This window comes from Macrosteles quadrilineatus, unplaced genomic scaffold (assembly GCF_028750875.1).
Source record: "Macrosteles quadrilineatus isolate MER2022 unplaced genomic scaffold, UCM_ALF_1.0 Scaffold_3__2_contigs__length_128488019, whole genome shotgun sequence".
Taxonomy (NCBI): domain Eukaryota; kingdom Metazoa; phylum Arthropoda; class Insecta; order Hemiptera; family Cicadellidae; genus Macrosteles; species Macrosteles quadrilineatus.
The window spans coordinates 90,448,127-90,464,366 of record NW_026542596.1 but is presented as its reverse complement, the minus strand read 5'-3'; the positions used below and the strand labels follow the sequence as shown (position 1 = coordinate 90,464,366).

General features: G+C 29.4%; 1 protein-coding gene across 1 annotated transcript in view; it reads right to left on the bottom strand.

Moving 5' to 3' along the window:
- LOC128989360 (small proline-rich protein 3-like) overlaps positions 1–13,610 on the bottom strand; it is a 61,042-nt gene extending 47,432 nt beyond the window's left edge. Inside the window, exon 1 of the mRNA XM_054411248.1 lies at positions 13,594–13,610. Within this exon, the coding sequence (XP_054267223.1) occupies positions 13,594–13,610 (17 nt within the window). The remainder of the gene's footprint in view (positions 1–13,593) is intronic.
- Positions 13,611–16,240: the final 2,630 nt, after the last annotated feature.

The following is a 16,240-nucleotide window of genomic DNA, read 5'->3' as shown; positions in this document are numbered from 1 at the left end:
ACTATATACATTGATAAAGAGTAGATTTCATTTAAGCTTTACTACTTTATAACTAAACAATTTTGTTTGTAAGTATTTTTTATGTGATTTTGTATCGACATATGCTGAAGTGAGATTGCTAAATTGTCAATTGCTTTCCAATCACTTGTAACATTACAGTGATTATGATGTGGTTATATCTGTGTCGCGTGTAATAATCAGGTAATTCACACCAAAGAACAAGCATTACCTGAAAGAAATCGAATTCATGTACAGTTTTTAATGAATAGTGTATAAGCATTTTAGTTTTGTCATTCATATTGCAACTGCTGTGACCAAAATATAATTATAAATATATAATATAAATTTAAAGAAAAGTTTTAGTTCATTTATGATTGTGTATGAATCATATGGAATATTTAAATTGTTTACTACAATCTTCGGGTAATAAAAAATACTACAGCAATTTATAACACATTTTTCGCTAAGGTTTTTGCTCTTTTTGATCAAAATAATGTTTTAAAGAATTATTTTATACCGTATGGTTGATCACACACAAATGTTGGCAATTTTGAGAAGAATTTACTGTTTACAGTTCCAATGTAGGTAGATAATCGTGCTGAAATCTGAAATTAATTACTTGAATGATGAAGTGCTTGGATTCCTTCAAACAATTCAATTTCCTTTTATTGTATGATAACAAAGTTTTAACGTTAGAATGTGAATAAGAATATTTTTTAGACAGTTTTCTAATAAAAATTTTAATAGTCTTAATGACGCTGAAACAGAAAAAGTATACACCATACTTTTTGTAAAAAGAAATAAAAAATGCATTTACTGGATTTCTTTTGTGAATAGTAATTAGTTATTGGAACGCAATAAATTGTTGACGTTATCGTTAAGCTTAATTCCTTGAGTACTTAAAAGCTTATTGTGTAATGTCGAGTTCAATTTAGGATTCATTCCAAAGTGGTCGGGCTGAAACCGCAAGATGTAATTAATTTGACTCTAAAAGCTTTCGTCAAATATACTTGGTTTGTTAGGAATATCGAATGTTCAATTATTGTAGGAAGTAAAATGTATTAAATATTTGAAACTGCTTCAAAAACCTTTGCTATTAAATAAAATAAATGTATATTATATTTTAACAAGTAATAATAAAACGTGTTGGAAACTACTTGGTACGATTTAAGTATTTGGAAAAGGTTTAATTATCAACAATCATAACAATACTCTTATTGTTTATGTGAATCGTTAAGAAATAACCCTTACCATAATTGCTACCAATTGCTATTATGTACATTGTATGAGGAAAAACTTATTCCCCTTGGAGATTTAAGTTAAAGTAGTCTACCTGAAAAAATTAGCCTATTTCAGATTTATAATTATAACTGATCCACTGTGACTGCCCCAGATTTATTTCTTTATTTTAAGTAAACAATTAATTAATTCATTAGTAAACGCAATAACGATAAAATGAGTTAAACCATGCTTACTGTTTAAATATGACGTTCTTTTAAACCAGCCTGTTTAAAATACAATCTTCACTTGAAAAGGACTCTTTCCAAGGCTGACAGGACATGAACATGGCTTCCCAACGCTGATATAACATTGAGTATTTCCAATCGTGAAATTGTAAACAGATAGGCCTATGTTACAAAACGTTCAAAACCCTAGAGGGATTTTAAATATTAATATAAAAATGTCCAATTTAACAGCTAATTACAACCTTTTCCGTAATCTTGTAACGAAGATACAATATGATAAAAATAACTAAACCTTTTACTTACAAACAATTATAGGAAAAAATTCAAATTCACGAAAAATGAATTTATGTTGTTTTAATAATTGTTTTATGCATCATAGATTAGTTTTACTTTTTAATGTTGACCAACACTTTCATTAATTAAATTTGGTAGTAACAATTGTGGAACACCACATCCTTTATGATTACAAACTGGATTATTCTACGAAAGAAGTCATTTTTCAGTAGTTTTTGTTGTTAAACCACGAGACAAAAAATAGTTACACTATCTTAGATGACTAATATACTCATACTCATATTTGTAACCGTTGATGAGGGAGAATTAACTTTTACCTACTTAGAATAATAGATGTACTTTGAAATTCATAATTGAAGGACTTATCTATCCACCAAGAGGTAATAATTATACTTTATATACTCTTAGATGTTTAACCTACTTTCCTAAAATGATTAAGTGTACAAAACTAAACGAGAATAATTTATTTATAAATAATTTATTGTACACGCATTAGCAATTTAGCATGCATTTATAAATATTTAAACATTCGTTCCTACTCTATATTTTAACCAAACCATCTTATTTACGTAATATGAAATCATTTCACTTTCAATTATGTGTACGTGTCACCTTTACAATCAAAAACCGCTTTCTTACTTTTCCATTTAACTAATCCCCTTGATCGTAATAGTACAGAACATTTTAAGTACGCATCTTATATTAAACAACCTTTAAGTACACAAAAAAATAATTGACAAAAATATGATACATACCACGGTGTTAGAAATGTTTTCTTTACTTTTAGCGAATTTCCCATATAGGGAATAAGCTATTACCGTAGTACTCATGGTAAGACCTGGACGTGGGACCGATTTTTTTTTCGTTTTGAGGTCCCTAGAGGCCAAAAACACCATCCGTTTAAATTCATATATATATATATATATATATATATATATAATAAATAATATGTAAAATAACATGAGTACCCTTTTTTTTATATTCTTTTTTATTTAATTTTTTTTTTATTTTTTATTTATTTTTTTTTTTATTTATATTTATATATTTATATATATATATATATATGTCCGTCAGCACGATAACTCGGGCAAAAATGATCCGATTTTGATGAAATTTGGTACAAACGTGTAAACCTACGTTTATTCGAACGAGTTCGCGATCCAGCATGATCGGATCATGGGAACGGGGTTTACGGGGGGTTTTATGGGGTAAAAATAGGTTTTTCCCATTTTTGACCCAAAAATCATAAAATTTTGCAATTTCTTTCCAAACCATATTGTAGAGCTTAAAAAAACAAATAATTTAGTATATTGAAGCGTTATTATGCGCCTAATGGTTACGGAGAAAATTCCAAAAAATTGTAAATTTAAAATTCCCATGTTATTCTTATGGAGAATTAGTAAAGTGTTGTACTTTGCTTGTTTATGAACATATTTTGATCAAATTTGGAAAATGTTTTTATTTCTTACTAACTATTAACATTTTACAAAAAAAAAACAGTTTTACCCTCCCTGATGCAGCAAACCTAAGTACTTGTTAAACTAATTCTATTTAAATTGGGAATAAATGTTATATTTGTAAGTAGACATTTCAGTGTAAATCCAATCAGTCAAATGGAAATTCGCTTAGTCTGCAGGTTTGCTGCGGCGGGGGTATTTTAGCTTTGAATAGAAATCTTCTCTTAGGCCTACTCACTGGACCATACATCACATAGGCCTGTGTTAATCATACAAGATGGATCGTCAGTAGACAAAACCCCGGGCTTAGAAGATACGTGGCAAGTCATATACAAAAGTTTGACTTCACGTTTATCTGCTGATCATGAATATAAACACATCATATCACATTTGTAGCCGTTTCAAATATTACATTAACTTCTTTCTTTTATTTAAATTCCGAACGGAATGTAATTCGTTATATTATAAAACAGGGTTTTTATCAGTTGTTTGTCATTTTCTCTTAAACATAAATTCTCATTGTTGAATTATTACCTCCTATATTCACATATAACACACACATCACCTGACGTGGACTATGCTAACAATTTACCATGTGACAGTTTGCTTTCTCAGCAATGTGACGTGTATTTTATGTCAATTATAATATATAATGTGAGTATTATCAATTTTCTGACAAATGTCCACCTTTTGATGCTGTTAGCAATTTTGTGCTCAATAGCTCAGCTTTTTAGTTACCCTAGCGTTTGTAGATATATGATATTTTAAATTTAAACTAAGAAATAATGTATAATTTATTTTCAAAATATACACGAATGCATATCTATAAAACACTCATTGGGGAACTAATTATAAGAAAACTACTTGTGTATTAGTATCTATCTATAATGCACCACTACAAGTAGTAGGCCTAATAATAGTGAAAATAAAATTAATATTTTTAAAATTACTTATTTTCTTTTCGTGTCCTGGAATCAGACTTCACTTTTCAAAAAATTAGCTACCGATATGGCTTTGCCATTCGCTTATAAAATATAATCATTGACCTATGTTGGATTTGAGTAACGTTTGAACATACTATATTATGGTGCGGTTCAATATAATTTCGTAATAGACTATTAGAAACAATTTAAGTCAGCTATTATCTCTATGTTTGATTTATGTAGGCTATTGTGTCACGTATGTTAGGATTATTATTATCGTTTACAGTAGTTAAAAACAACATTTTACGTAGCCAATTGAACGTAGCATTTTTGTTTAGTTTTATGGTTGTAAACGTAGTTAATACGAAGAGGAATATGACACATTTTAAAAGTATATCTCATTAAACTTCCATGCAAAAAGTATACATATATAGTACATTTAAATACTTTGTCTACATTTTTACTCACACTTTAACTACGCAATGCCTTTTCAATATACCAGAACACATAACTTTGCATGATGTTAAGCAGTTCAATTTCGTTGCTGGATGTTTGCCAACGCGCCATGCTCGGTTCGTTGTTATTCAATAATGTTCCAGGATTTGTAGTGAATTACTTTGGTCAGTTAAGTCTCTTGTAACGATATTTCCTTTTATATATCTAATTTCGTACTACCTAAGGATAGAATAGTAGAAATAATGTTATACTCTTTAGTTATAGATTATAGTTATAAATATGGTATGTATTATTTTAAAATTGTCTTATATGGACAGCAAGGATTAAAATATTTAAGAAGAGTACTTCCTCTCTCTGTCTCATTCTCTATATTTGCAGCACATTAACATAATGCATTTAAAATTCTTAAGGAAATCCGTTCTTCCACCAAAACTGACTAAATGTATTTATTAGAAATAAATAATATTCAATCTGCGTAGTTTAAATTATAACAAATATGAGAGATGCAATCAAAATGTTAACGTGCGATTACAATGTAAATTATGCAAATCATTCGTTTTTAATCAATAGACGAACCTCCGTTGTAAATCTGCGAATTCTGAAGGCTTCCAAATAGGATATACCAAAACGAAAAAGTAAATCGGTCCCGGGTCCAGATCTTACCATGAGTACTAGGGTAATAGCTTATTCTCTATATAGTAAATTCGCTAACAATACTAAAATAAATGTAGCACGGTTAGAAATGTATGGACCACCTAAATGATTATTTAAGCAATTTTAAATGTTAATAAATTAATTATGTAACTCTGGAATGTAATTAGCTATGTATATAACTCAATTGTTTGAATTGAAAGGATAATATCAAATGTTTTCACAAAAAATTTACTTACGAATACAAAAACAAAAAAAAACTGCAAATTGTTACATGATGTTTGATTTCTCAACTGAAAAAAATTAAATATAAAAGCATATTAACTGATCTAGATTTGCAAATATTAATTTGGAATATACTATTGAAACATCATTATTTATTTAAAGTAACACATCCGTATAGTTTAAACGTAAAACACCCCAATCAAGTATTTTTTTACATGGATCAAAAACAAATTACACCCTTATAGAGTCTCTTTGTAAACGTTTAAAGTTTATTCAGTCCCAAATTAAAGTTACAGTCACAAAAAGGTCCGTTTCTGGCAATTTTTTGTTTGTTTAAAAGGGTTTAGTTTGACTCCAAATCGTATTAATGAAATGTTCAAGTTACCTTAAAAATAATAACCTGGAATATTTGGTTACCGATTAAATAAACATTCTTTTGGAGTTCTGATAGTTCTTTGACAACTTGAGCAAATGTAGATATTTAAATTGCTTGATAGCAATGATGATGTAGTTGTGTCAATTATAATTTAATTTAATTCAATTAAAATAGAAAACTTTTATTGCGTCTTAAAGTTGTTAAATTGTACTTAAAAATAATAAAATATTTAAGATAAGCTTTAGAGTTATACTGTTAAATCCTAATACTTAAGGGGAACAGGGTATTTTATTAAAAGAATTACGGGGTAACCAATCTTGGATATGTAGCTATTCAAATATGCTCTAGTAAAAAAAATAAACGTGGTAATCTTAATCAACACAATAATAACACATCTTTAAAAATTTATATATTCTAAGACACCACAAATTGGCCAGGAAACGAACTGTCCAAGCTGGAGAAATAAATACAGCAACTTTCTATTGAGGTGGTTTGGAAAACGAATAAATCGTTTATTAAATTATACTTACTTTATAGTTACAAGACGGTTAATATACAAATAGATGGTAAGTGATTCGCCTATTGGGTCTGATGATGATTTTAGTGTTCAATCGAAATCGATCACCACTTACCATCTTTTGTATATTTACCGTCTTGTGATTAACATTATGAGCGTAAATATATGTTTTTAGTGTTATAAACCATTTCTTTTATTTACTTTCCGTAAATTTAATAACACATACAATGCTGATAATAAATTATTAAAATCTATACAACTATCAGTGTCTGAATGCAAAAAAAATATATTTAAAAGAATCTTAAATCATTATTATATCAAATTTAATAAAATTCCTTCATCAAAACATCGTGTGAACATTATAAATAACAATAACTAGATTTTATTATTTAAAAAATTATTATTTTTTCCTCTAGAACTCAAGGTATTATGTTAAAACATAACATATGAAAAATACAGCAAAAAAGTGTATTTTTAAACAAAACAAAATGCGAATGAAAGTCCAGGAGTTTGTAAACTAAAACAACCTTAACTTGGGACACAATAAAATGGTCTTAAACATTTGTTTATTTTGTCGTTCTTGCCGAACTATAAAGTACAGACCTATTTCTCTCTATGAGGTCACTGAAGATTAACAAACTATTTCTTAAAAAATATAGTTTTAATATAAAGTGTAACGGTGTACAGTTACATGTTACACTATTTGCCTTTCGTATTAATTGCCTAACAATCAGAAAATAGCTGGATCGATAAAAAAATCACTTTAATAATTTTTTATCGCAACACGTTTTAACTTAAAAATACCCCCGCCGCAGCAAACTTGCCGACTAAGCGAATTTCCATTTGTCTGAATTGATTTTCAGTTAAATATATTTTAATAACATTAGGTTTAACGAGTACCTAGGTTTGCTGCTACAAGGAAACTAATAATGTGTGTTTTTGAGTAAAATATTGATAGCTTAGTACAAAATAAATAAATTTGCCAAGTTTGATCAAAATCTATCCATAAACAAGCAAACTACAACATTTGACAATAGGATTCTCCATACGAATAACATGGGAATTTTAAATTTACAATTTTTTTAATTTTCTCCGTTACTAATAATCAAACAAAAATACTTATATATACTAAATTATTTGTTTTTTTAAGTTCTTTAAAAAGGTCTAAAGAGAAATCGGGAAATTTTGTGTTTTGAGGGTCAAAAGTGAGAAAAACCAATTTTTACCCCATAAAACCCCCCGTAAAGCCCCGTTCCCATGGTCCGATCGTGCTGGTTCGCAAACTCATTCAAGTTTATCCCACTTTACACCTTTAAACCAAATTTCATCAAAATCGGACAAAAATTACTCAAGTTATCGCGTTCACGGACGTATATATATATATATATATATATATATATATATATATAAGTCTATATATATATATACATATATAAAAATTTGAACGAATGGTGTTTTTGGCCTCTGGGGACATCAAAATGAAAAAGTAAATCGGTCCCGGGTCTAGGTCTTATCGTGCCACCTACGGTAATAGCTACTTCCCTATAGGGAAATTCGCTAATAAACATTCAAAAAACAAACATAGAAATTAAATTATATAAGTTTTGATGTAACTTATATCTTACTTCATGGCCATTTCAATCTAGAGTTAGCGTCTAGATTGAAAAGTATTTTTTGTCAATTTTTAAGTTGACTGTTATTTAACTTTATATCCGCCGCCTATTATGACAGTTATTATTATGGTTGATTGTCTATAACATCTTTAATCTTCGTAAGAACGTTATTTTATTCAATTATATCTTTAACCAATGTACTAGGAATTTTCTTAAAGCAGAATAATAAATGTCTAAAAAAAATATTTTTATAAAAAAATTTAATATAAAAAAGTAAAAAACAAATAACTTGGACAAAAGTGCTGCAGAGGTCAACTATTTACAATACTAAATAAATTATAGATGTAAAATTATTTTTTATTTAAATAAAATTATTTTGCTATCTGTATGCATTTGCAACTATATGCATTTATAAAACAACTTAAATAGAAATTAAGAGGTTGTTATCTTTGTTTGTTCGTATGTTGAAAGGTAAAATCGTATACGTGAATTTTATCTCTGTTTTAGCCCTGATCACTTTTATAAATTAACATATACACAATAAATAAATACCATAATCAAACCATAATCCTTAAAAACAAAAGAAATACTCAAATATTTTATTAATATTGTACTTATCCCAAACACATTACATTTTGTTCTGGTTGACGCAAATAACTCAAACTCTGGCATATTCATAAGGGGTTTCGACGGAAATATCTTTATGTGTATCAAGCCAAAACGGAGACAAAAAGATATGAGCGATTTGAAAGCGAGAGATTTTATGGTCCAGCAGTGAAGATTCCCACTCAATCCTCAAATGGCCAACTATTTATTGCAATCGAAATAGTTCATAAATTATTGTTTACATTTATTGTGTGTTATATATAATATATATATATATATATATATATATATTATATTCGTTTATTGGCAAATGTTGTCGTTGTGTACCCAGCTAGGCCTTTACCGCACAGCCACGTGAAGTAATAACAACAAGACAAACTACACGCGTAAATTTACTGTCTTGGAAATAAATCGTCTTACGTGACGAGAAGTTAGTTTTATTCTGTCGTTAATGTCAACTTGCCATTTTGATATGTTGAGAAAATACTTGTTAAAACTAACAATGATAATTGCAGGTATGAAAAGTTTTTTTTTTATTTGTAAGTAAAATAAAATTACGATTTGCTTGAACAAGTTGCTTAAGTAGGAAACATTTTTAGTATATTATTAATATCCGGACTCTTTCGTTTTGAAACGCTAGCATTGCTAAAACCAAATAAACTAAACTGTCGAAACCTAAATATTCCAAATGTAGGCCTACTAGTTCTAGTTGAAAAACTGAAATTTGAATACTGAAGACAAAATATTACCCCAATTTTTAAACCTTACTACTCTCGTGTTGACCGTGAGCCGGCATCGGCTGTTTTGCAACCGTATCACATGAGTATAAGACATTTTTTATAAAATTTTATTATTATTAGTGTAATTGGAAGTTAAAATACTGGTAGGCTTAGTGACCTGCATAATAAATTAAACCTTGGCCATAGAGAATAAGCCCAAACATCCAACAGTATTTGTTTTTATTTTGATCTACAACTAAGAAGGTAAAAGGAACTGATTATAATACAATAATAAGACTAATCTTTCCGTTACAATTAAAACAGTCAAAGAATGAAAAGGTTAAATCCGGTATTAGGCGAACTAACCGCTAATTGAACATTTCGAATTTATATTTTTTTACATCGGAGAATTCCAAACTGATCATATAAAATAACTCAAAATGTTGTTACAAACAGCTAGGTCTTGCGGCACAGTAGCTTTACAGGGTTTATTGTATTTTCCAGGGATATTTTATCAGTTGTGTTTAATTGTATTCTGGACAGGGAATACATTTTGATGTGGTAGGATGTCTTATAAAACGTGCATACTTGGTCAAACTACCCTGGGACTTAAATAAATAATATTTAGTAAAAAGTATTGAGTATGTTGTCCACGTTTTTCGTAGAAAAATATTTTACTTTGGATGTTTTATACCTTATTATCACATGGTATTACTTATCAACGTAAATTGGTGAACTAAATTATTCGAAATATTTATGTCAGTTTTGAAAAGTTGTATTTATAACAATACAAGAAATTTTTACTAAAATGAATGTATTGATTTCTGTACTCATCTGAGTTCAGTTAAAAGTATTTTATTATTTTACATGTATAAATATCTCTTCCAGCATTTTTGTTAAGTTTTTTGCAGCTAATATAGCATATTTTTAGGATAAAGATGAGGAATTCATAATAGCCTGAGTTTAATTTGTTTAAGCTCAAAACATAGTATGCAATACAATTCTCTAGATGAAAATGTGTACTTTGTAGATATATTATAGTGATTAATGATCCGTGATGAATGTGTTTCAACGATTGTATTGTATTGTTACCTTTAGAATTACTTAAACGGTCACCTTTTGTTCTTCAAATCTATTGTTCGTAATTGGACAAAACTTTGTTATTACATTCATTTGTCGAGGGAATTCATACTTCATTTATTCATTGCTATTTGACCTCTTTATGTAATAGTGACATATATCTTTAGAACTTTAATACGTCATTTTGAATTATTATAAAATTTATAATACTAAAGCCAGTCACCAAACCTTTAATATTAAGGTGCACAAACTGTTACAGGTTTACTTATTCAATATTTTATCAAAACAAATGCTATCATATAATATGTTGTGACAGTCCACACTTCTTTGCTGCTCTAACTATTAGCCTACATTCAATTGTTTTACTTTAAAAATTATCCTAAAAGATTTTTTGCATACCAAAATATCCGTTCAATTTAAAATAGATATACAGGTCGGACAAAAGGTCCCGGGTTGGTTGAATATTTTTCAAAATATTTAAAATGACAGATTTTTTATCGGCTACCATTTTTGACTTGTTTATCCGTTTAAGTTAAAATTAAAGGCTTTGTATTCTACTAGCAAATGTCTTTAATCTGATATGCATATCAACCTATGCTTACATTTAAGATTTTTTCTGACTCCTAGTGGGCTATCCCCCTGAGGAAGTAGTAGATCACTGAATATATGATCAAATAGATTTTTATGTCCAGTAAATTAGTGCAAAGTATTGTAGCTCTATTTTAAATAATTCAAGAAATATTCAAACGATCAGGGACTTATGGACACCTTGTATTTCATAACAAACAGTAGAAGGGGATTCATTGCATATTTGAGAAAATTTCTTTTGATGTGTGAGATTTATCAAGCACTCTAAATATGTTAAGACCCACTTTCACTGGTGTTTTAAATGTTATATTTCGCTACACTACAAAGACAATATTTTCTTTATCAAAATATACATTAGTAATTTACTTTTTAAAGTTAGGAACAGTACAAAACTCAAAGTTTTTTTTGGTATGCCTTCTATTTAAAGTTAATTTACATCAATTTACAGTTTTAGTTGTTACAAATTGAAACAGTTGCACAAAATAACAAATTTTCGTTTGTTTATGCCAGCAAAATCCAAAAATTTGGCAAACATTACTTTCTCATAGTAAACATTCTATTTTCCGTAGTAAACAATGTAATTATGAATTTTTTCCGGTGATAAACGTCCAACGAAAACAGGTCATTTCACAGTTTGTAGCGATTAAGACTTTCTATACGTGGTACTTGCTGGCTGATTGAAAACGGTCGGTTAAACAATTACTCTATTTTCTACTACATCAAAATTCAATACTAATAATCAAATAACCTTGATCACATATTTAAGACTTTATTGTTATAGTATTGATTCACGAAACTCATATTCATACTTTTCATTCTTAACACGTATTCACAGACGTTATCATAGAAACCACACAATTTAACGGATCCAACAAGATATTCCTACTGGTAAACCATAGTATGAATACCTATACTGTATTGTGAATGAATAGTACAATGCTTCTAATAGGGTTTCTGTGAAAACTGTATTTTAATGTAAAAGGTTATTAAAAAACTGCCTATCAGGGTATAATTTATGAACTCTACACTAAATGTAAAAATGTACCCCTGGTAAAGCAAGTAGATGGATTTATCTTTACCCTAATGAAACGCTCAAAGACAAGCTTAGCCCTTGGGAAATATGGTTTACGCGGGCCTTTGAAAAATCTTACGCATTGGGTTTGGAGGAAAACTCATCATCAAACATATAAATAACCAGGCAAGATTTCCAATTAATAACTTCTTGATCAGCAATGATTCTCAATTTTATCTTCAAATGATCAATTTGCTCTTAAATTGATTTTCAATTGTATCTTCATGTTATAAAAATAAAATTTGTAAAACTGTATGTCCTGTGCAATTATCAAGATTAGCTACGGAAAAATATATTGCTTCTAAGGATAGTGGCAATATAATTATTTTCTGTAGTATGATTTTGTATACAATGTCAAAAAAATACCACATTCAATGAATGTATTCAAACAAATAAATACCATGTGAAATCATAACTAACACCAAACCTAGATTTATATTAAAAAACATGGCTCTTCTGTGTACAACCAAACGTAGTTGAACACATGTACTTCGGTAATTATTTATTTATGTTAATTTCTTGAAGGTTTTGCCATTGTCGAAAACTTTGTATAGTACCTAGATATGAGATCATTGTACCTGAAGCAGTTAATTACATTAGCTTCATTTCCCAAACAATTCTAGTCACTATATATTTTTTTAGTTAGTGAAGCTAACAGTTGTTTCATATAAATGTTGGTGTAAGTTTGTCAATCTTTTATATTTGAACTGGTTTCAGTTGTAATGCACTGGTACTTCAGTCTAATATTATCTAACATTTTTTTCTCTGAGAAAACACGATCAGGGGATTAAGATCTTAATGAACGTCAAGCAGCTCTTATACGTAATCCCAGTAGTCTTGATAATGTTTGCAGCTGAGATTTAGACAGTTATATATATGAATTAATCATCATAGTCTTAATTCAATGTTTAACGGGAATTACCAAGAGTCACAACTGTCTAATACAGCAATTACGTTTTAATTTTTAAATACTCTATTTTAAGGTATACTGCAAGGGCGTTAAGGGGAATACTTAGGTATGACTGTGAGTGTAATATGTAGTGTATGTGTGAGGGTGTAATAAAGGTATGACTGATTTAACAGTTGATCAAAATCAGTAAGAAAGCTAAAGAGATCATCAAACAACATTCTACACTCATACTTTACATTATAAAAGGTATAATGTTACCTGGATCTGCCAGAGTAATCCAAATGCTGTCTGTCGACTACGCGTTTCGAAGCAGTAGTAGCTTCATCATCAGGTCCTCAAGAACACTTTCACTCATCAGAGGTCGTCAAATAAATAGAATTTTTACAAGCATACATGGACGGAAAATGTTTGTATGTTTGTAAAAATTATATTTACTTGACGACCTCTGATGAGTAATAGTGTTCTTGAGAACCTGATGATGAAGCTACTACTGCTTCGAAACGCGTAGTCGACAGACAGCATTTGGATTACTTTGGCAGATCTAGATAACATTATACCTTTTATAATCTAAAAACAGTAATCCTGAGACAAGAAACAACATGAAGTGATCCTTTACGCATATTCTGTTTAAAATACTCACCTAGGTGGTGTCCCCATCTCATAATGGTAATGATATTCATCGATGAGTGAGGAGATGAGTCAGTAGAGACACAAACTTCAAAACCAGGGTGGTGTAGAGTAAAGGTCCTGTCACCGCCAAATTAAAATTTTTACTAGTTCAGCTTATTCTGGTTCTGTGCCCTTGGTGTTCTGTTATATTTCGTATGCGGTCTGGGAAATACAGAGTTTTAAAGGACCACCAACAACCTAAACAATCATTGTAAAGGTTCACAAGTTTGATTATTTGGATTTTGTCAAGGCAAATGAGGTTTGAGGCTACCTTTGCTTGGTATATTTGAAATTGTTATCTGCTAGTTTTGTACTATATTAGCGGCATTGTTTAAAAATACATATTATTCCCTACGTTAATAGCTCAACGGTAAATATGGAAGACGTTTTCCTGGAGTCCTGAGATTTAATTTTATTTACGTCACCTCAAACAAGTTTTTTATCCTCTGAACATTGTATTGTACTATCTCGTCAAACGGCATGGACGTTATTTAAACCTTAATTAAGAACCTATTAAATGAAAATTCTTCTTTAATGAGGCGCTTTAATGAGGGCTTTTAGGACCTCATGGTCCTTTAATACAGTCTCTAATTAGTAAGTGTAAACTTACTAATTAGAGACTGTAGTACTGTAGATTAGTAAGTTTACATACTTTGAAACTGTACAATTTTTATTATTGCATTATTGTTGTTGTGGATCCCAAAAGAGTTCTTGTAACTAAAAATACCGATTCTTTTCTCAATAAAACTGTTTCAATATAGTTGGTTATTACATATTTCAATAATGTTTACAATACATTCTTTCAAGCGTAAGATAAAATCTCATATCAAGTTGTAATTTTTAGGATTAAAAAATATCTTATAACATTGATATAATATCGTTTTACTTCAGGAATTTTCTTCTTCCAATAAACGCTCGTCAAATCACCAGTTTCATAAGAAATTTGCTTGCAATAACGTTTCATATTGTCAGCTGTGGATTATGCAAACCAGGATAAGCTCTGGTTTAGGCGGCGTCTGCTACTGTATAGTAAATTGGACGTAACCATCTTTTTGTATGTAAAAATGCAATCTGTTTGTGTCCCTTTTGTAAGATTTATGATATCGTTTAAGAAAAATAGTTTCGATGTATGTAATACGGCGTGGCGTGACATAATTATCTCGTCAAAGACATTAAGTAATAATAGTTTGCTTTAGATAAGATTTTACAAAATTACCATTTAATTTCAAATTGAACCTAAACAAATATAGTGGAAGCCAAAAAATTGATTAAATTACAAAATTTCATAACCTATAAAAGCTCTGACTTTTTGTAACAGCTTTTTGTATTGAATTTGGATTTAGTACATATGCTTGTAGGACCTTAACTATGGAAGGTTATAGTAAGCAATGTTGTATACTTCCCCTTACAAGTATCATCTTTGACCAATCAGTAAGGGCAGAGTTCCCTTCCGCTTGCATCAAAGTGAAGGAAGCATCAAAATTGTTCTCTTTACCTGGGCTTACAGAGAAGGCAAGAATAGTCAAAGACCAATACTTATCTAAATAATAAGTACAGGTGTCGTTCGACTGCAAAAACCCCAATAAACCCCTTCCCGCTTAAATAAATAACCGTAGTTATGTATACAAACAGAATTATGTATTTAACATTGCTTATAGAGGTCTATACATGTTGTTAAACAAGGGATGTAATCGTATTAAAAGGTAGGTAGACATAAGATTCATTGGAAAATGCCTACAAGTAGCATAGTTGAAATAACACATAATGGAAGCAAAACTCCTCGAATGGTATAAATAAGTATCTATATCGTTTTTCTATAATAACAAGTTATAAATATGTCAATGTGATGCTCTTGGCTGAAGTTAGTACAGTTATTTAACGTTCATCCATAGTAATATTACTTGTTGACGCCTTTCTGAACTCTATGTGTACATAATGAATAAAGAAAATTTTGATTTGATTTGAATATTCATAAGCCGTAAAGAATGGTTTTATCACATTACATTCTCCAAGTATAGATTAACTATTCTTGGAGCTAAATTAAACGTAACATTCGCCAAACAACGCAGTAGGTGTTATTAGTAGATCTAATGGCAACATAAATTACCAAAAATAAACAGTCTGATTTGTAATTAACTTATGGAATGAAATGTGTTTTGATTAAATGTTTAATGTGCTTATCACAAAACTGGTTCAGTGATCCGAATGAAGTTAAACTGAAACATTTTAATATATATTAATTATACAATCGTACACTCTTACATGGTTATTGGTTAACCATGTGTAAAACAAGTTAATACTTTGGCAAGCAATTAAACGTAGCAAATTGAAATCATTTAATTGTTGAGAACCCCCGAAATAAATCCCATCTCTTCTTAAAACAGGAAAATAACCAGAGAAAAAAAATTGTTTTCATCGACCCTCGAACTTTTAATGCAAATTCTCTAGAACACTGGACGATACATCACCCAGAGCTGTGTTTATCATACAAGATGGATAGTCTAACCTTTAGGGCCAAGAGATACATGGCAAGTCTCATATTAAAATGTTTCTCCTATTTGATTTCATGCTAATATTTAATCAAACATTGTTTACCTATATAGTTGAGCTAATACCAC